We start from the raw sequence: 23,154 nt of genomic DNA, 5'->3' as shown, positions 1-23,154 counted from the left end.
CTATGAGTCGGTACTGAATCAATGGAACCTAACAACAACAAGAAGTCTTGGTATGGTGCTGTAGGATAAGCACTGGATAAGGTCAGTTTGAATAGCAAGGTCGGTAGTTCAAACTCTCCAACCGCTCCTTAGAAACCTTATACAAAGTCACCATGAGTCAGAACCAATTCAATGGCATTTAACATATTTGGGTTGATTTGGGGCTGATATTCTCATGTATGTTAATCTCAGGTTATTTTCTACTGTTGGTTCTCTGGCCAAAGGAATCTTTTTAGTAATTTTTTAAAGGGAGGCTTGGTTTTTACAAATTGTTTTAATTTTTGTTTATATGGAAATGTCCTAAATTTGCCATCATATATAAGGGACAGTTTTGCTTGATATATGACTCTTAATTGGCAGGGTTTTTTTTTGTTTTGTGTTGTTTTTTTCTTTCAGAGTTTTATGTATGTCATCCTATTTTGTGGTGCTATAGACTCCCTGTCAAGAAGTCTGCTGCCTTCTAGTCGATTCAGCCTCATAGAGACACTGTTAATAATGGATTGTATTTGGTACAAAAGGTTACCATATTTGGCTGCTAACTGAAACGGTAAGAGATTGGACCCCACACAAAAGTGCTTCAGAAGAGGAAGCTGGCAATCCACTTCTGAAAAACCAGGCATTGTAAATTCTGTGTACCACAGTTTTACTCTGACAAACACGGGTCGGTATGATCAGAATTGACTCTCCAGCAACTAGTGTTTACACTCCTTATTTTCTCTACTGATTATCTTACCACTTTCTAAAAGTTTAAGAATTTTTATTTCAACCGCACAATGCATTTAAAGTTATCAAAATTACATAATTTGAAATTTGTACATATGTATATCTGGTTGCATTTTCAGCATCTTTCAAAATAAAGGGCTCATATTCTGATAGCATATGAGACATTGGGCTCCACTTAAAAGGTGCCCACTCAGGATACTATGGATTTAAGGTCATTTCATTTATCATTTTAATCTTTGCATTGATTTTCCTGAAACTTTCCCTTATCTCATGCCTCATGGTAAAGTAACCTTGTCTTCTATTTAAGGTACTTTTAGTGAGATCTGGGGGAAGGTGGGCTGCGTTAAGGGAATAAGTGCAGGCACAGTATTTGAAAACAAGAAACTTTACTTACATTGTTAAGGTTAAATTGAATTATAAAAGGGACATATCTCAAGTAGGATGTGTTTTTCTAACATATTTTATAAGGAAAGTAATTATTCTTTTTCTCTTCATAACCAAGATATCACACCCTGCAGGACCTCAAGAAACATTTGATGAGTCTTGAGACTAAAAAGTCTGAGCTCTTACTGAGGTGACTAGACAGCTAGGACTATGTAACTGACCCAGAACTCTAAGAATGCCATTTGCTAAAGGCCAAGAATGTTGGTCTGAAGAAGATATCATGAGGCTATTGGAATTCATGGAAAATAACCTTCTACCTAATGATAAGCAAATGTTCAAAACAAACCAGTCACATATGAACTGGGTAAAAGTAGCTTTCAAAGGTTTTTCTGGAGAAATGTGCAAAAATAAATGGTTAGACATTTCTAGCAATTTACAGAAATTTCTCACTTTGAAAAATTAGTCCTCTGAGGTCAGGAACTTGTTAAAAATCCCTTAAAAGACAAAAACATTGAAGAAATATCTAGACTTCCCTTGACTACTTATTTCTGCTACTTCAAGGAAACATGTACCATTATAAAGGAACCAGGAGTTAACTAAGCTAAGGAACCAGGAGTTAACTAAGGTTTTATGCAGAAAATATAAAGAACTTCTAGAGCAGATGAAACTGAAATATATTCAAAATATCCAGAAGGAAAGATAGTAATATCAAGAAAATTTGGCTCAGTTTAGGAAAGACCACCCTGATCTAATGCAGAACTCCAAGAAATCTGATGTCCACAAAAGGCACCAGGCTAAAACTCAGAAAAGTTCTCAGGGAAATGTAAAAGAAATGGGCTCCTCTCTGAAAACTGGCATCTCCAAAGAGATGAAAGTTCATGGATAGTCTAAGAAGTTCCCCATGAATGGATTACACAAGTTCTACAAAGATTTGTGGTTCAGTAGCAAGCTGCACAACTGACTGAAAGACAGCTCATGGAGATTGGTAGATGCTGGCAGCATTTCCTGAAGAGACAACCTATTCTAAAGCATTTAATCAAGATTGTTGCAAGACTGAAGGGTCCAAATCCAAGTACAGACTGCTATCTCTGTAGACCTCATCAGTACACAGTCTGCAAGAAGAGCTTGGAGAGGAGCAGGAGGTACAGAGTCAGCAGAAATTGTTCAAGTCAATCATGTCCTTCAAGGACATCAGTGGGAAATCAGAAGGAAGATGGGAAGGAGAAGAAAGGCAGTGGCTCCTCAGATTCCAGCAGAAAAGATGAGGCTACAGATGAGGAGTCTGAAGACAGTGACTCCAGCTCATCTTCCTCAAGAGACTCTGCTTCCCACTGATCTGGGCCCTAAAGGGAGAGAACCTCTCAGCAACTGTCTAAGTGTCTAAATCCAAAGGAGGCATTCATTCTCCTCCATTCTACTTGAATGTTCCTTTTTGTTTCCTTCCTATTTTTCTTTCTTTCCCCCTCTCCCTCTCAGTACAAAGTAGGAGAGTTTGGCTGGAAAGGAAGGAAGGGAACATCATTACATAAATAGCTTTGTCCTTTATATAATGAAAAAACTATTGGTTTGGGTGTTTATTTTGTATTATATTCAAGAGTGGATTCTTTTTTTTATTATTTAAAAGTGTTTTTTTTTGTTGTTGTTGTTATTGTTTTGTTTTTTAGGTAAACAGCCTTAATATCAGAAATTAGTGATAATATTTACACCTGAGTACCTCTAATTTTTTCTAGGAGTCCTGGTGTGGCGTTGTAGGATAAGTACTGGACCACAAAGTTGGTTTGAACTACAGTCTCAGCAGTTCAAACTCACCATCTGCTCCTCAGAAACCCTATACAGGATTGCTATGAGGTGGAGTCAGGGATACGTAATAACAACAACAACAACAATTTGTTTTTTTAATTTGTTGGGTCATAGGTCTAGAATAATATGTTCTTTTCCTGCGTGTGACTCAAAGCGTTAAAGCAGGATTTGCAACTATCAAAATAATGTTGATTTTTATGCATTTAAATAAATGAATATTAAGAAAATGTCTACTTATGTCATTAAGGGAGTCCTGGTGTGGCTCTGTGGGTTAATGCGCCAGATTGTAAAGCCGCTTGAACTGCAAGGTTGGCAGTTCAAGCTCACCAGCTGCTCCTCGAAAACCCTATACAGGGTCACTATGGGTCGGAACTGACTCAACGGCACTTAACAACAACAACAACATGTCATTAAGAGTTTTTAATGCATACTCAAGGTTACTCCTGATCAAATCCGTTTTATCATGTATGGATCTGCTGTGGGCCTCAAAATCTCTCCACACAAGAAAATGCTTTAAGCATTTGTACAGAACCTCTGAAGTACTTCTTCAGATCCACAGCTTGGCTTCCCCAGTACCCATGAAAATAGAAGGAAGGTTTTGGGGGGCCCAAGGTTGCCAGACTTTATTTAGCATTCAGGGTTCTTATCTGAGGGCTTTCCTCACAGACACACACTTCAAACCCCATTGCCTGGCAACTGCTATTCTCTGGGCGCCCCAAGTCAGGTCCTCACCAAGAAACCATAGCTGTGAATATGTTGCCAGGCTCCACCTCAGTATGAGAATTCTTGCTCTGCTAAGTAGGAACAGCAAAGCAAAGGAGAAAACTTACCAAGCAAGCAAGGAATTTACTTAGAGAACTGAGAGTACCTTGTTAAGGGTAGATGTATTCGTGTTTTTGGGGCAATGCAACACATGTCTGATTCAAGTGTACAAAGTTAGAGGTTTACACAGAAGCCAATTATTTAATAAGCTGATATATATTCATATAAATTCAAAGGAAGGTGGAGTATTCTTGGGATTAAACCATAAAGATGTGATTTATGATAATTAGGTGCATGTGCTGCATCTTTTCAAGATTGCTTGTGCTACAAGTGCGCCGGGAATGTTGAGCACTACTGTTATGGGATGGATCCTACAGCATCCCTACTTGAAGGTCGTATAGTGATCACAGTCAGAGGTTCTACATATGTCTCACCCGGATTGGGCCCAAGGTTTTTCTGACAGTATGAGTTTATGAAAAACAACTTGAAGGATTTTTCAAAGGGGGTACAATTGGCATGATCATATGGTTCCTGGATGTGGTCAAGTAGTTTTCTGTAACACAAAGTCTCCTTATCTGGGGAAGTTCCTATATCTAGTACAGTTTTATATTTAACTTGGGTTTAGCAGAAATTCTGGTATGCTATTCACTCTGAGTTCCATATTTTAATTCATCTATTTTTAAATGATTTCCATTGAACTCTATCCTATTTCACCCCCTTCCCCCCACCTTGAGAGATTTCATACTCCTAAATCTTTAGGAAATGTGGACAAAGGTCTTTTCTTGTGTAGGTAATTCCGGCTGAATAGGGTGTTGATATTTTCCTGAGTAAAAATCTAAAACTCCAGTTTCAATCATTAGAATTGGTTAAAATCCTTGCATAACCATCATTTTGATCTGATAGTGCTGTAAGTAAGAAGACAAAAGTTCACTAAAAGCTTAAATAAACAGGGATCAAAAATTAAAGGTAACATAGTTAACAAGGGGGCTCAGTCAGGAAGGAACCACAATAGTGAGAGAGGGTATCATATCTTTTCAAATGTCTGTGACCAATTGAGACCTTGTGTCTCTTAGCCCTTTGGCCTTTTCTGACAACTTATTTGCACTAAGTTCTACTTCTCACAGAGCCTTTGCCTGTGCACATACTCCATCCTATTCTGTTAGCAGATGGTCTAAGGCCAACTGGTGGGCCATAACCATGTAAGCAAGGAAGTAACAATAAAGTTGTAAGCCTTTTAAAGTTTGTCCAGAATCTTAAACTACTTCTTCAAGTGTGGTGGAAATATTACTAAAGGTAGTTGCATTATATATGATCCCTCCTGTCAAGGCTCCTAAGGCTGTAACCACGGCAGTAACTTCAAGGATGATGAGACTGATTGGTTCTCTCTGCTTAATATTTAAGGAAGTTATCTATTGGTGGATCTGGACTCCTGGTGTGGTGCTGTAGGATCAGCACTGAACTGCGAGCCACAAGGTCAGCAGTTCAAACCCACAAGCTGCTTCTTGGAAACCCAATACAGGGTCTCAATGAGTCAGAACTGACTCAATGGCACTTAACAACAATAATTGGTGGATCTAATGGTTCCTGTGTGGTGCTGTGGGTTAATGTGCCAGACTGCAAAGCTGTTTGAACTGCAAGGTTGATGGTTCAAGCTCACCAGCTGATCTTCAGAAACCGACTCAATGGCAGCACTTAACAACAATGAATATATAGGGATTAGGTCAGAGATGATCTGTATTTGTTTATCAGATGGTTTTACACAACCCAGATTGCACAGCCCAAACTTTATCCTAGGATTTATGCAGGAGTGGGCTACTGCAAGGAGCACAGTGACTCCAAACACTGGACTGTGGACCACATGGTCCAAGTTCAAGCTCACCAGCTTCTCTGTGGGAAAAGATGAGGCTTTCTGCTCCTGAGAAGATTTTAGCCCTTGGAAACCCTATACACAGTGGTTATGAGTCTGAACCGACATGACATCGCCTCACAACAACAGCAGGCTAATGCTACAGATTTAGGATCCTCGCGTAGAAACAAAACACAGCCGTGCGGGAAAGCAGATTATTTGGGGTTCTTTTTGCCAAGTGATGTCAAGTCCTTGGTTGATTTTTGTTGTTGTTTTTTCTTGAACACAGCCAAGGTAGAAATCAGATTAGGTTGTTATTAAGTAATGTGAGTCCTTGGATAATGAGTTCCAAGTTCCTGTGAGATCGTTCTTTTGTTTGTAAGTGGTCGCTTTTCTTCCCATCTCCGAAATACTGTTCATAAGTGAGAGAAATGTATTTTAAGAGAGCATTTCGGTGTGCCTGCGGATCAAGATGGAAGTGGGCGCAGACGCTGACTAGGTGGTCAGGACCGGTTCTGGGAACCGGAATTGTTGAATGAGACAGGGAGGCAGGAGCAAAACCCAGAAGAGCGGTTTCAGTCCATGATTCCAAAACACTCCTACTGGTTAGACCTCTGGTTCTTCATCATCCTTGACCTGATAGTGTTTTGAGTTGTGTATTTTATGCCTGATTGGCTGCCTGGCAACTAAATTATGAAGTTGATTTCTGAATTGGCTTCTGAAAATGACCTCAGAAATCTTGAAGAAGACAGGATTGTGCAGCAGCAGAATTTCAACCCCCTAAGGGATCTTCATTTCATCATTGTTTTTTTCCTTTGCTGAAGTTTTTATTGTAGATTGAGTGAAGTTCACAGGGCAGATCATCAGTTTTACATTCAACAAATCATACAACATGTTTCATCACAATGATTACATTCCCCTCCATGGACCATCAGTTAACAGTATTTCTCTCTATTTGCTGTAGCTCTTTAAAAAAAAAACCCCACTCAGGCATATATAATAATTTATACCACCAAAGGGCACATTCTGCAAGTCTGCCTCATGGTCACCAGCTCTTAGTCCCTCTCTTCACATGAATCTAGAGTCCTCAGCTGCTCCCCCTCTCCATGTCCCCATCTCTGCCTCCATCTCTGGCGTCCCTGCTTCTCTGGATAAGGTCCCGCATTCTGCTTTCTTCATTTCATTTGATACATTCTGTTATCCATTTGGGGACTAAGTTAAGTGAAGAGTGATCTCCCCCATTTATAACTAAATTCTTAAAACTAGACTTTTCTGTTCATGCTTGAAAACTTTGCAAACACCTGATGGCTTCACAGTGGTTGAATAGAAAAATAATTGTATTTAAGGATTTAGTGTATTTATAAATAAATATAGTCAATGTATTTTGTGCAATATTTTAAAGGTTGACTAGGGTACCAATACGATGTAACTATTTAGAAATTGTTGTTAAGGGCTGTCGAGTTGGTTGTGACCCATAGCAACCCTGCATAGAGATTCTGAGGAGTGACTGGTGAGCTCGAACCACTGATTTTGCGGTTCAAACCGACTTTGCAGTCCAATACATTATCCCACGGCACCATACCAGGACTCCATTTACAAATAATATGCAAATAATTTGGTGAAATAAATAAGCCATTTATAAATTCAAAAATAAATTACCCAAAAGGAAAGGAGTGTAGGAGAAGGAACATGGTATCTTAAAACTGCATTAAGAGGCTATAAATAACAAGCTTTAGAGAAAATTCAAGTCACAATGAATTGGCTGTAAGTTTATTCCTTAGATTAAGTAGGACTGTGTTATTTATGGTTAATGGACACAGACTTAGAGAAAGCACATGTGTGCTCTCTTACCTGGAAGTTGCTGCTTTCTTCCTTTTAAACCATTGAGAACTTATTATTATTATGGTTGCATTAAAGATGCTTAAGGAAAAAAATGTACATTGAGGGATAAAATATGATTAAGTTATCTATTACCAAAAAGCTTTAGGAATCTGATCAGGAGTGACTATACAAAGGGGTTGATCAGGAAGTGGAAACTGTAACTGAAGTTTCATGTTGATATCTAATGTGGTACACTGAAGTTTGAAGATTTTATTTGGGTCTCTTCTTTCCAATTCCAAACATAAATTTGCTCATCATCATCATCATCATCATCATCATCAGGAGGAATTTTACTTGTTAGTACCCGGGCACCAGAGACATTTGCTTGCACATTTGTCTCAGGTACCTTTGGTAACTCTCCAGCTACACAGACTGGAAACATTCGAAGACATTTTTTTATATTAAAATCCTGGTATTATATTAAAATACCAGGACAACCACTTGAATCTGAGGCAAAGCTTTGGAGGATCTCTAGTGAGAATGTTTTGAGCAGTCACAGGCTGACCTCAACGACTCTTGGTTAAGGGTGGAATTAATTGAAGGTCTGAGAAATTATTAGTGAGAATTCCTTGGCAATTTATCCTTCTGCTTCCATCTTGGGGATCTCAATGACAAACCAAATAATTGCTCAGATTCAATCCATTGGTTAGTTATTGAGACAATTATACTAACGTTATTTTTCCGTGTGTTTATTTCAGCGCAATTGGAGGGAAAGATGTCTATAGTATGGCTCTCCCGCCAACAAGTGCCATATTTAGGACAAATAATAGGAATTTTGAATCCTTGTGATTTAGTGTAAGAGTTTATACCCAGCAGGAACAAAATAGTTGTTTTCCAATAAGAGGGATTGGCTCACAGTAACACGCTCATAGGGAAAGAATGCAAAACAGGAGCAATGTGCCTATAATGACTCATAGCTAGCATGGTATGGTCTAAGGTTTATGGACCCTCTCTTTTTGGAAAAGCAACTTCAAACCCTCCAAAGGCTCACAGATGTACTGAGTGAATAAGCTACCTTATGCTGCTGGTATCTCCTGTGGAATATAAGGTTATAGCTGTGAGATACAGACACATGCATTCTTTCCTGCCACACTAGAAGCTGAACGGGTAGCTAAAATAATAGTATAGGGATCTTCCATGACTCTTGGAATTTTTCTCCAGCAATACCATGTTTTCATTCTTCAGAAAAATGTTTAAAAAAAAAATGTTATCACTGGGCTAGAAGGAAAAAATCATCATACCCTTCTGGTGTCTGTAAAGTTTGGTTTCCATATTTAATAAGAGATTGCTATACTTTGCCTACGGAAATTTTTCTGTGTAGTAAACATTCTATCTTGGAGTCAGAAAGGAAGTCATGAGTTATAAAAGGTCTCCCATATATCATTGGAGTCCTGGTGTGGTGCTGTGGGTTAATGCACCAGACTGCAAAGCCGTTTGAACTGCAAAGTCGGCGGTTCAAGATCACCAGCTGCTCCTCAGAAACCCTATACAGGGTCACTATGGGTCAGAATCGACTCAGTGACACTTTAAACTCAATTAAAGCTTATTATTGGCGAAGGAGCTCTGGTAGCGTAGTGGTTACGAATCGGGCTGTGAACCTTAAGATCAGCGGTTCGAAACTACCAGCCACTCCGCGGGAGAAAGATGAGGCTTTCTACTCCCGTAAAGATTTATACCCTTGGAAACCCTGTACAGGGTCGCTATGGGTCAGAACCGACTCGACGGCACTTAACAACAACAACAACATTCTAACTCTTAAAGGGGGAACAGGTAGCATTTTTATCTGTTTCTGGAATCTGCTGACAAAATTTCTCCAGTGTCCTTTTTAGGGTTTGGTTCATCCATCTCGCCTTTCCTGATGACTGTGGATGATAGGCTGCACTAAATCTTGAGTAATTTGTGGGTAATTGTCTGACTGAAGCAACCTAGGGAGACCAACTCTAGGAATAATTTCTTTTAATAGAGCCTTACAAACCTTTATATGAATTCTAGTATGGTGCTGTAGGATAAGTACTGTACTGCAAGGTCAGTTTTAACTGCAAGGTCAACAGTTCAAACTTACTAGCGGCTTCTTGGAAACCCTACAGGGGTTGCTTTGAGTCGGAACAAACGCTACAGCATTAAACAACAACAAACCTTATAGCTTTTTCTGTTCAGGTTGGCTAGGCTTCTAGCCACCCAGTAAATATATCCATGTTGTTGTTGTTAAGTGCTGTTGAATCAGTTCTGACCCATAGCAAACCTGCATCAGGTTTCCAAGGAGTGGCTGATGAGCTTGAACCACCAACTTTGTGGTGCAAATCGACTTTGCAGTCCAGCGCATTAACCCACAGCGCCATACCAGGACTCCAAAGGTATCCATTAGTACTAAGTATTTGTATCCCTAGCAAGGGGGTAAAACAGTAAAAACTGTCAGTCTTTTCAAGGGAAGTGTCCTTGATGATGAGCTGGTTTCATTAAGGGAAGAAGTGTGTGGCAGTCGTTTGAATTAGTCTCTTGACAGACTTCACAGTCCCTGGCTACAGTTTTTATCATTTTAATTCTATTTGCCCCTTATACAGATCTTTGTGAGAGACATGCTAAGGTGTCTCTCCTATAGTGTGTAGTGTCATGAAAGGTCTTCACCACCTTCTAGTAGTTCTGCAAGTAGCTGAAAGTAGCCAGAGGATGCTCTCATTATTTTTCATTCAACATTCTGTCTTAGAGTATCTTAGATTCTCACCTTGGAGTATATCTTGTGAGCTGTACTGGGGCTTTCAATTTTCTGGTCCTGAGGGGAAAAGGACCAGGTCCACTGAGCTCATGTTTTTTTCCCGTGTTGCTTGTTTAGCTTTTCTATCAGCCTTAGAATTTTTCTGGGGTATAGAGCTTTTGTCTATCTGATGTCCCTTAAAGTGCACAACTGTTACTGCTTTAGGGGCCTGCTTTTAAGACTCCGTATATAACGCTATAGGATCACCACTGGACTGTGAATCACAAGGTCAGCAGTTCAAATCCATCAGCTGCTCCTCAGAAACCCTATACAGGGTCACTATGAGTTGGAACCAACTCCACGGCTCTAAACCACCACAGCAATTGCTTCCAAGAGTTGCAAAATTAACTGCATAATTGACAGGGGACTTCTTGGCCACATTTCTTTCCAAATTATTGTATGTGCATGAATAACAGTTAAAGCATGCTTTGAGTATGGAAGAATGCTTAAACTTTACTTTTCTTAGTTTGAGAGAAATGCTGGACTGTAAGGCTGATGCTTTAAATACTTCTTATATGCTCACAATTGCATATCTGGTCTTTTGAGTCCCATTCAAGTAGAAGTTACTTCCAGCCACTAACCATTCAACTTCAAGATATTTAAAAGAGTTATCCCTCAAATCCTTTATGCTAGAGAAAACTTCATTAATAGTAAATACAATCATGGTCAAAGTTGCTGGGTGGTTTTGGGGAAGTGGTGGTAGTGGTGGTTATGTGCCGTGGAGTCAGTTCCTACTCATAGTGACCATGTATAGGGTTTCCGAGGCTATAAATCTTTATGGGAGCAGAAAGCCTCTCTTTCTCCAGCAGAACAGCTGGTAGTTTCGAACTGCTGACCTTGAGGTTAGCAGCCCAGTTCGTAACCACTACGCTACAAGAGCTCCTTGGGGAAGTGAGCAGGGGCAACATGGTGGAATTGAGAGTATAGAAACCTTTATTGTGATTTCTGGGCTATCTAGGAGGACAGCCTCATGTTGGGTAATGCTCCCATTAGACAGCCGACTATGACCTTTAATTTTCAAGACTAAAGTTAGGACATGATGGGTAATCAACACTTCCATGTGTTGTCCCAAAATAAACTGGATGGTGCTTATGTGCCGTGGAGTCAGGTCCATCATACTGACCTTGTGTATGGTTTCTGAGGCCGTAAATCTTTAAGGGAGCAGTAAACCAAATCTTTCTCCCTGGAATGGCTAGTAGTTTTGACCTTCTGACCTTGTGATTTTAGCAGCCTGACTAGTAACCCCTATGCTACCAGAGCTCCTCAAATTAAACTTAGATACTTCAATTACTAGCAATACTGCAGGCAGTGGGGCCATCACTGTGTGACTGCAATTGATTGTTTTCACAAATAGACCTCAGGTCTAGTTGTAGGACTTAAATTTTATGTTAGGACCCCAAAAGTAATTCCCTATCCTTTATGAATACAAAGTTGAAAAAGTTTTCTTAAGTCAGGATGTCCTAAGGCTGGTGGCAATCCCAATTCGTTTATTTAAAAAAAAAAAAAAAAAAATGCCTTAGAGCACTCATAGGTCCAGCATTGGGGTTTTCACTCTTCCCTTCAGAACTTCATAGAGAGGGTTAGCCAAAATTCCATAATTTGGTACATATCTGACAAAACCCTGAATCCCAAGAAATCCTCTCAACTGTCATTTTGTTGTGGGCTCAGTGAGCTCTGGGATAATCCATTTACTTTCTGGGGAAAGCATTATAGTATCCTGGGACAAGCATATAGCTCAGATAATGGACTGTTGCAAGGAAATCTGATCCTTTCAGTAAGATTCTATATCCCTTACTAGAAAGGTTTTAACTGTGTTGTGACCAGAGGCCTCTTCTGAAAAACTGGCTATTAACAGGTCATCAACATACCCCTATGGGAGCAAACTTCCATCCCTCAGACCCAATTCCTAGAATAGTTTTGCCATTTTGTTCCCCAAAAGATGGTTGAGAATCACAAAATGCTTAAGGCAAAATGAACCAGGCACATTGAGTTTATATATAGGCAGTTCAAAAAGGTTTGATTATCTGAGTGCAAAGGGATGCAAAAGAAATTATCCTTTAAATCTAACATATTAAAATGTGAAGCTTCCCCAGGTATTCGTGCTAGAAGGGTGTATGGCTTAGGAACTATAGGGTGTATGGGTACCACAGTTTCATTAGATGCTCTAAGTCTTGCACAAAGCAGTAATTTGCATTTGATTTCTATACAGAAAGGACTAGTTGTTACAATGAGACTGTTGTTGTTAAGTGTCATCTAATCAGTTCTGACTCATAGCGACCTTTTGTAGCATTTCCAAGGATTGGCTGGTGAGTTTAAACCACTGACCCTGTGGTTCAAGCCAATCTTGCCGTCCAGTGCTTTACTCCATAGCACCACACCATAAGTCCACAATGAGACTAACACGATTTAATTATTCTGTGATGTAGCAAATGATTAAAGACTAGATGGATTCCAATAGGGATAAGTCAGTCACTCCTGGCTATAGTCTGATTTTGATAGATTCTGCTCCTTTGGCCCCCCCTGGGGAAAAGATACCCCATACCTTGAGTGGACATTTACCCAAAGTTCTTTGGAAACTTTTTTCTGAGTTTATTGCATCATCCAATTATAACGTTGTTGTTGTTGTTAAGTGCTGTCGAGTAGGTTCCCACCCACAGAGACCCTGAACAGGGTTTCCGAGGCTGTAAATCTTTACGGGAGCAGAAAGCCTCATCTTTCTCCCTCAGAACGGCTGGTAGTTTCGAATTGCTGGCCTTGCGGTTCACAGCCCTATTCATAACCAGTACGCTACTAGAGCTCCTTAATAATGTTAATTATAACATTAGCAACAAATAATATTGGGCTCTAGAGTATCGTGGGGTCCTCCTCCCCAAAAAACAAAAGCACTTACTTTCAATCGTGTTCTAAAAGGAGTGGGACACTCAGGCATATCAACAAAAGAGTGCAAAAGAACAGTTTTGAAGTTTGTATAAAAGAGGCTTGCTAAGAGTTTTTATTTTTAATTTTCCCTCTACATTCATGTGATAGTTAAGGTTTTGAGTCTTCTTGATTGGATACTGTGATTCCCAGTGTCTTGGTAGTTGAAATCCGGTTGTCCCCATGATGAGATCTAATACACTGTAGTAAACTCTATGATGACTACCTATGAGCAGGCATTAACTCTACGGTGATTGGATATGAACAGCCAATCAACTGAAAGGATGTTTTCTTGGGACTCTGCCTGCTGACAATATACTAAACATCCAGGCAAAGCTTACTTACTTTTCTGCTGAATCTGGATCTAGCATCTGGGTAGTTCTCCAACCTCGGATTCTTTGGATTTGAGTCAGTGGCCTGCTCTATTTTTTGCTTGTTGGACCTTCCTGCGGACCTTGGTTCATCTAACCTGAACTTGGGACTCCTGCCTGCCTGTCTGTCTTCCTGCTAGACCTACTTGCCAGTCGGACCTGCATACTTATCGTGGTTCATCTGACCCGGACTTGGGACTCTCCCACTTCTCCCATTTGGACAGATAATCAGGACTAATTGTGAGTAATTTCCTCGATATAAATATCTCTCTTTTTCTCTATCTCTATATATATATGTTTCACTAGTTTTGCTTCTAGAGAACCCAGCCAAGGACATTTGGTAGCAAGAGAGGTTCTAGAGAAACAAAATTATAAGGATGAGTTTTCTAAATTGCTTCTCTAGTCTGACTAATTTTAAAGGCAGTGATAGTTTTGCCTATACTAGTAAAGAGAATGAGGGTCCTGCTAATCCATAGCAAGAGGTGGCAATATTAATACCCAAAATATCACTACCAATAGATCATGTATTGGAGAGAAGCAAGGCTCTAGGTGATCCTGTGTATGTAGCACTGCACCGTTTGTTGCTATTGTTTAGTGCCATTGAGTCAGTTTCAACTCATAGTAATCCTATATAGTGTTTCCAACGAACAGCTGGTAAATTGAACTGCCGACCTTGTGGTTCAAACCAACTTTGCAGTCTTAACACATTAACCTACAGCACTACACCATTTGTTATTGTTGTTAATTGCCGTCAAGTCGGTTCCGACCCATGCAACCCTGCATAGGTTTCCGAGGAGCAACTGATGAGCTTAAACTGCCAAACTTGCAGTTCAAATGACTTTGCAGTCTGACACATTAGCCCATAGCGCCACACCATAGAGCCTGCAAATTCTATTGAATTTTCCCTTGCCAACAGTCCCATCCTTTCCAGATCAAGAGAACATCTCTACCCACTCTTGTTGAGATTAATTCAGCTGTATATGCTGAGATGATATCTGAACCATTACCTTGGGCATTATTTAAAGTTGCTGTCTTGCAAGGTGTTGCTGAATGTTTCCGGGAAACAGATCTACCAGTTATTGCTTTTAGACTTAAGTCCCAGTGACCCCAAAAGGTGAAGTACAGTATGTGACCCAGGAAGCAGTATGCTACACTCAAAATGAGCTGCTTGATTTTTCTGATTTGTATAAATAGAAACCAGAATATGTGTGGGAATAGCTATTGAGAGTACAAGGAACACAGGGTTAGAACAATGTATAGGTTCTAAACCAGCGTCTAGTATACGGTGTTATTTCTCCAATTGTCTGGATCCATGGGTCTAGGAACCAAGTCATAATGGCTTCTAAGGAGAATTATGGTTGTACTTCTTGCAACACAGATTGTTTTGTTCTTCTGGCAGTCCCAGGTACCTTTTTAATATTCTTCTTCAACACTTTAGCTCAAATTTGTCTATGGTATTCCTTATTCATTGTTCAACTTTTACAAGCATATGAGGCTGCCAAAAATACCAAGGTTTGGGTCAGGCACACTTTTGTCCTCAAACTGATATCTTTGCTCTTCAATACTTAAAAAAGTTCTTGTGCAGCGAATTTGCCTAATGCAATATGTCATTTGATTTCTTGATGGCTCCTTCCATGAGTGTTGACGGTGGATCCATATAAAATGAAGTCTTTGATAAATTTAACCTTTTTTCCTTTTATCATGATGTTACTTATTGTTCCAGTGGTGATGATTTTTGTTTTATCTACATTGGGGTGCATCCTATACCAAAGGCTTGTTATGTGCCGTGGAGTCGGTTCCGACTCATAGCGACCCTACACAGGGTTTTCGAGGCTGTAAATCTTTACAGGAGCAGACCACCTCATTTTTCTCCCGCGGAGCGGCTGGTAGTTTCAAACTGCTGACTGGGTTATTTTTGGGGTTGGTAACCACAAAGTTAGAAGTTCGAATTAACCAATCAGTCTGCAGCACCAAAAGGAGGCTTTCTTCTCTAGGGTTGCCGAGTTGGAATGGACTTAATGGCAGTGTGGTTGGTTTTTGCTTTGATGCTTTGCTGGTGATTCTCAGAACTGATTCCTAACCAGGAGCATTAGCACTGTCTAGAAACTTGTTCGAAATGCCAATTCTCAATCTGAAGAGTACAAAACAAAATAGAGTGGTTCAAATCTTTGGTTTAAGGTGCTAGCTCTTCAGTTTTCAGACTTGCAGGGTAAAGTATTTGGAAACTGTTGAGAGCTATGGAAAACTACTAACATTGTTAAATATGAACAACAGATAAGAGAGGACTCTCTGTACTCACGTAGTAATTTCTTTTTAAATTTTTATCACCCACAAAATTGTGAGCCATTGAGTACATGAATGTTGTCTTATTCATCAATGTATGCAGCCATTCCTGTTGTTGTTGTGTGCTGTAGAGTCAGTTTTGACTCATAGCAATCCTCTATAGGCTTCCAGGGAGCAGCTGGTGGATTTGAACTACCTACCTTTCAGTTAGCAGCCCCATGCTTGTCCACACCAGGACTCATCTATAAAGTGCATATATGAGTAAATGTTGATTAACTCAGTACTAATATTGGATACTAAAATTAAAATTTCAATAGGACTTATATTTGAATCCTAGATTAATAATTTATTTGACGTGTGAATTTAGAGAAGTAATTCATTCTCACTATGTCAAAGTTTCTAATTATGAGGTGTTGGTTATTGAAAGGATTAGAAAAGATATGTTGTTGAAAGGATTAGAATAGATAACTCAGATTAAAGGAGTTAATTAAGTGACTTATGGACTAGTGTGACACTGTAGGGTCAGCACTGGACTGCGAACCACACGGTTGTTGGCTCAAACTCACCAGTTGCTCCTTGGAAACCCTATACAGGGTCAGTATGAGTTGAAACTGACTCAAAGGCACTTAACAACAAGAACAACATTAGTAATTAGATACCAGCTTCTGCTTTCATTTCAAAATTATTATTAGTTTTTATCAATATATGAAAGATTACATTCTTGGCTCTTTTTTTGTCTATTTCACGTGGAGCTAATCTAAACTTTTCCCATGCCCCTCACACTGTCTTTCACATTTCAGGCATATCTGCTTTATGTAAATGGATTTATATCTGATGTCACTTAATATTTTTGTGGTCCTCAATCTATAAATTCTCTGACAAACACTGATTTATAAATAAACCTACAGGTATTGTTACTGTTTTTTGAAGCATCATTTTTTGTTCTGGATTTAAGACTGACTATGTAGCGTAGTGGTTACGAATCGGGCTGCGAACCGCAAGGTCAGCAGTTCAAAACTACCAGCTGCTCCGCAGGAGAAAGATGAGGCGTTCTGTTCCCGTAAAGATTTGCAGCTTCGGAAACCCTGTACAGGGTCGCTATGAGTCGGAACCGACTCCACGGCACACAACAACAACAATGTAATAAAGAGGCGTTCTGCTCCCGTAAAGATTTACAGCTTCGGAAACCCTGTACAGGGTCGCTATGAGTCGGAACCGACTCCACGGCACACAGCCATGTAATAAAGAGAGATGGATTGGCCAAATGGCAGCATCGATGAACTCAAGCGTGGCAACAGTAGTAATGTTGGCCCAGGATCGGGCGTGTTTCGATCTACTGTGCATAAGGTCACTATGAGTCGGTACCGACTCGATGGCACCTAACAACAACAACAATGTAATAAAGAAGGAGCTTTAGTAAAGGAGTGGTTATGAATTGGCCTGCTAACTTAGGGGTCAGCAGTTCGAAACTACCAGCTGTTCCGTGGGAGAAAGATGAGGCGTTCTGCTCCCGTAAAGATTTACAGCCTCAGCAACCCTGTACAGGGTCGCTATGAGTCAGAACCGACTCCACGGCACATAACCACCAACCACCATGTAATATAAAGACATTGTTTACTTCATGAGCCAAACAATAAGATTTCAGCTTTGGAAACATGCAGTTCTTCCCATTCAACTTCAGAGATGGCAATCACCAGAAAGCTATAGCAAAATATTTAGTCAAAAATTATTATAAAAAAGTATTTTTATTTTAGTTAAGCAAATTAAGTTTAATACGTTATACGACATTGGTTGAGAGTGAGAAACTTATTATCACCCAGTGATTTTTCACATCAGTTGATGATTCTGGCCAAAATCAATCAATATTTTAGTGGTTGTAAAATAATTTCTATTTTCACAAATCATCTTACATTTATTGTCAGCTACAGGGATGGCTAATTTAATGACTCCTTGACATTGTCAAGTACCCATATTCTTTCCGTTCTTTCATCATTACAGTGTTTTGTTTTTGCCTGTAAGCTTGTGAACACTGTGGTCACAAAACGTTATTTATAGGCATTATATACAAACACTGTAGAGGCAGTTGTCCATGATCTTTCTTTCTCAAAGAAAGGAAATCTCTTGTTGTTACTGTTGTTGTTAGGTGTCGTCGCTTCCAACTCAGACCTACCCTTGCTTTTCTTGAGTTCATTGTTACTGCCACTGTGTCAATAATTCTCCTAATAGCCATCCTTCTACATCCAACTGGTGAAAATAGGTCCATGTGACCCTTAGAACCACTCATTGGCAGGGGAAAATCGTTGTTTTAGGTAAAATATGACCCACTCTCTATAGCTGGGAAATGAAACTGGACTACTGACTTCCTTGTCCATTTAAAGTTGAGGCCATAAATAAACCAAAATGGAATTGCAGTAGGAAGCTGAAATCAGGGTGGAAAAGATCATTGTTTAAAAATCAACATGCTAAAAAAAATCAAGATACTAGCAGAAAATCATGAAGACTCTTTTTGCTCCCCAACATTCCTTTCCATAAACTGCCCCTTTTGATAACTAATCTCATGCTCAAGTGTATTGAGGATTTTTGCAATGTACATCTTTAAAGAATTATGAAAAATAATTTTTTCACTTTCTTTTATCTCCTCAGAAACATGTATTTCACCTTCAAGAACAAATTCACCTGCCCTATCTGCAAGGATCTCATCTTAGATCCAGTCATCATTGGCTGTGGACATAGCTTTTGCAGGCCTTGTCTCTATCTCCTCTGGGAGGACGCTGAAAATCCACCATGCTGTCCTGTTTGCAGAGAATCTTCATATAAAATCAACTTTAAAACCAGCATTGCTTTGAAGAAACAGGCATTCGTTGCCAGAGTAAAAGGCCTCACTCATTTACCAAGCTCTGAACAACAAATGTGTATGATACACATGAAAACAAAGGACTTCTTCTGTGAAGTTGTCAAAGACACAGTCTGCAGGACCTGTAGTAAATCTGAAGGGCATAAGAGTCACAGACACTCTTCCATTCCATGGATTGCTGAGGAATATCGGGTAAGCAATGGCTATCAAGGAAGATTGATCCTGGGAAATCCTGTGTCTGAAAGATTGGTGGTGGTTATGTGCTGTGGAGTTGGTTCTAACTCATAGTGACCCTGTGTAGGATTTCCCAGAGAGCTCTGGTAGCGTCTTGGTTACGAATCGGGCTGCTAACCTCAAGGTCGGCAGTTCGAAACTACCAGCCGTTCCACAGAAGAAAGATGAGGCTTTCTGCTCCCGTAAAGATTTACAGCCTCAGAAACCCTGTACAGGGCCACAATGAGTCAGAACCAACTCCATGGTACTTAACAACAACAAACAAATCTTTACAGGAGCAGAAAATCTCATCTTTCTCTTGCGGAACTACTGGTAGTTTGGAACTGCTGACCTTGAGGTTAGAAGCCCAACTCTTAACCACTACATTTCTTTATCTGAAAGATTAGGAAGAAGAAAATGAAGATAATTGCTGTTCATTCATGTATGGAAGATGTTTACTAAACCCTGTGTTCTGGTATAAGGAACTCTGGTAGGGTAGTTAGTGCTTATGAGTTGGGCTGCTAGTCTCAAGGACAGCAGTTTAAAAGATGAGACTTTCTGTTCCTAAAAAAATTTACAGTCTCAGAAACCCTATGCAGGCTTGCTATGGGTCAGAACCAACTCCACAGCACTCCACCATGTTCTGGTGTGCTCCTATAGGAAAAGCAGTGGACTGCTAATCACAAGGCTGCCAGCTCAAAACCAACCACTCAGAAACCCTATAATGTCCTAGCCTCTGAGATCATGAGGAGTATGCTGCTGATCATTGTTGTAATTTTGATAACCTATTCTAAGGTTGAGGTGAAAATTGTGTTAAATCTTTTTGCTGTAATTGACACTATAACAATGATTGTCAAAGTCCTAACTAACAAATCTATTAAGAAACACTAGCTTATAGTTAGAAACATCAGAAGGAAATAAAAATTAGAATCACACATCAAAAATTGAAAGAGATTCAGCAAGGAAAATTGGTCAGGTGACATTAAATTTGAGGGCTGAATTCCTCAGTGGTGGACTACCTTTTACACTGGTAACATTTTTACTCTGTTTGTAGAAAACATCCTAAAACTTGACAATTACATTTAACAATGAAAATGCAGAAACGTTTCTCCTACTTATTTGTTTTATATGCCCCACCCCTTTCCGTCAATGGATATGGAGTCTTAAATACTAGCTCATACTCAATCATATCATTCTTTTGCAGCAAAAGCTTCTGGAACAAATGAGGTTGCTGTGGGAAAAGATGCAAGAAAATAAAATGAATCTTACCAGAGAAACCAACAAAATCAGAACTTGGGAGGTAAGGAGAGAACTCGTTCCCTCTGGACCACCATGTGGACATATTGCAATTATGCAATAAGAGCATGAACTAAAATCATATTTATTGTCTGTTGGTGAAGCTAATTGAAAAGTTGTTGTTAAGTGCCATGGAATCAGTTCTGACTTACAGTGACCTTGTAGGGTTTCTGAGGAAATGATGGTAGATTTGAACTTTTACCAACCTTGTGGTGAACAGTCAAGTGTTTATCCACACCAAGTCTCCAAAAGCAGGAGGTTCCAAAATACCAGTTGTTCTGTGAGAGTAACATGTGGCAGCCAGCTTCTGTAAACCTTACAGTCTTGAAAACACTCTGGGCATGTTCTACTTTGATCTATAGTGTTACTGTGAGTTGGAATCAACTTAATGCCACACAACAATAATAGTATGTGAGACAATTAAGTATAAAATCATAAATTCCTATTTTTATTAAGAAAATTATTTGTAGTTAAGATCTTCAATACTAATACAATTAAACATGAATACATGGGAGAAAATGAAAAAATAGGAAGAAGCCACAAAGTATTTGGTTCGATGACTAGCAAGTTATTAGAAGACAAAATACAATAAGACATAGACAAAATCAACATGAATACATGTTATCATTTTTATTGATGTAGGATCACGTGGCTCTACGGAGGAAGATGATCTGTGCAGATTTTCAAAAGGAGTTTCCATTGTCTGACAGAGAAGAGAGAATGTATTTACAGAAATTAGAATACGAAAGCAAAGAGATTTTTCATCAACTCAACAAGAGTGAAAACTGTATGGCCCGAAAGGGGGAACTCCTAAGAAAAGTATACAAAGAATTGAAGGAAATGTGCCATCAACCAGACATAGAGTTGATCCAGGTAAGGATAAAAAGAAGTAGAGCCAAGGGGATGCTTAGAAATGATATCCACATTTTCTTTGCCTTCCATTCGTTGTTTGGAATGGTGATCTCTGATGATGTTATAAGGCAATCATAGAGATCAAGGACAATCTTTCCTCATCTAGGAGCAGCAAAGCTCTGTGAAAAATAGAATGCTGTGGGTTAATGCACTGAACTCCAAGTCCGTTTGATCAGAAAGGGCGGCGGTTCAAGTTCACCAGCTGTTCCTTAGAGACCCTATATCATTGCTAGGGGTTGGAACTGACTCAACAAGCACTCCAGACAGTTTTCTTCTAAAAATTCCCCTAATATGCAATTATTGAACAACCACAACATAGATGTTTATTTAAATATATTTATTTACATTTGTATCTGATTTGGTAATATTAAAACATTTGTAGATGAATAGAGTTTATTTTTCTCATTCTATTCCATGTCTTTGATATGATAATCATCACTTTGGGGTGTCTGGTTTGGCGCTCTAGGGACCAGCACTGGGCTACTAACCTCAAGGTTGGCAGTTCAAACCCACCAGCTGCTCCTCAGAAACTATACAGGGTCACTATGAGTCGAAACTGACTCGGTGGCACTTAACAATAAACATCACTTTTGTATCAACACATCCTTTGGAATAAGAGATTGAGAGAACAGTATATATCTTGTATGTATTTTAAAGCTTTCTCTCTTTCTTTACAGCATTTCGAAGAGCTGAAGGAAAGGTACGTTTACCCCTATATGTAAGTTGTGAAGATTGTGACTGTGATGTTACTAAAGTGGGAGCATCAGTGTATACTGATCTCATTCTCATAAAGGTAGAGCAGGTCTAGATGTTTAGGAGCATCAGTGTATACTGATCTCTTTCTCATAAAGGTAGAGCAGGTCTGGATGTTTAGGAGCATCAGTGTATACTGATCTCATTCTCATAAAGGTAGAGCAGATCTGGATGTTTAGGAGCATCAGTGTATACTGATCTCTTTCTCATAAAGGTAGAGCAGGTCTGGATGTTTAGGAGCATCAGTGTATCCTGATCTCATTCTCATAAAGGTAGAGCAGGTCTATATGTTTAGGAGCATCAGTGTATACTGATCCTTTTCTTATAAAGGTAGAGCAGGTCTAGATGTTTAGGCTAAGGAGGAATTGGGTAGTGATAGTGCATGCAATTGTCTAGATAGAAGCTTTAATTTTCAAAAACATAAATACATTGAGAATATGGTCCCAAATTATGCTTATGTGGGAGAGGTAAGTATTTCAGAGAAGCATAAAGTGTAATGAAGGTGAGAAGAGAAAAAAACCTGCATATTGAATGTTGCATGGGATTCCATCTTCAGGTGAAAAGGCTGTTTTGTGCACTTAGGGCACCTGGGTCTAGGTAGAAGGCTCCCTGACTAGATTAAGTTCCTAAATTCTTAATTTATAAAGTCTTAGGTAGAGTTGTGGTTATAGATACCAAGCACATCAGAGATGTGACTAAAAAGCACGGTGCTCTTGTCCTGCTCATATCAAGTCATTTTTCATCCCTGTCATAAACAGACATAGTCCTGACAGAGAAGTAGTTGTGGACCAGGATTGAAATGTTAGGAAATAGCATTGGAGTTTCATAAATTAGACATTTGCTATATTTTACCAGTTGAGGGACCGTATAGTGAGGATGTTGAGGAATTGTCTTTAGTGGAATATTAACATAATCACTGTGATGGAAACTGGGCTCAGAAGGATTAACTGAGAATTCTACTTTTCAGGAGTGAGTTGGTACAGCTACACATGCCCCAGTCGGTGGATCCAAAGCTCAGTTCAAGGTCCATCCCTGGATTGATACACAGGCTAAACAATTTCCAAGGTAACTGACAACTGTAAATTCTCTATCAGAGAACACCTCTTGGGTCTCTCTCTTTATTACTCCATGTTTGGTTTCTTTTAAGGAAACTTTTAGAATCAAATTTCATAGAAAAAATAAACTCAGGAAAAGCTAAATATGATGAATCAGAATAACTTATCTAGACTGTAAATAGTAATCTTTGGTAGCATAGTGGTTATGAATCGGACTGTGAGCCACAAGGTCAGCAGTTCGAAACTACCAGCTGTTCCATGGGAGAAAGATGAGGCTTTCTGCTCCCATAAAGATTTACAGCCTCAGAAACCCT

General features: G+C 39.4%; 1 protein-coding gene across 1 annotated transcript; it reads left to right on the top strand.

The window, feature by feature from the left end:
- Positions 1–18,404: 18,404 nt before the first annotated feature.
- On the top strand, positions 18,405–23,002 carry LOC102827570 (tripartite motif-containing protein 49-like). The gene is made up of 5 exons (XM_006871224.1): positions 18,405–18,803; positions 20,029–20,124; positions 20,763–20,993; positions 21,710–21,732; positions 22,933–23,002. Exons 1-5 carry the CDS (start codon positions 18,405–18,407, stop codon positions 23,000–23,002), a joined length of 819 nt encoding a protein of 272 aa, XP_006871286.1.
- Positions 23,003–23,154: the final 152 nt, after the last annotated feature.

The sequence above is a fragment of the Chrysochloris asiatica genome, unplaced genomic scaffold (assembly GCF_000296735.1).
Source record: "Chrysochloris asiatica unplaced genomic scaffold, ChrAsi1.0 scaffold00163, whole genome shotgun sequence".
In the NCBI taxonomy this organism is placed as follows: domain Eukaryota; kingdom Metazoa; phylum Chordata; class Mammalia; order Afrosoricida; family Chrysochloridae; genus Chrysochloris; species Chrysochloris asiatica.
This window is presented reverse-complemented; position numbering and strand designations above follow the sequence as displayed.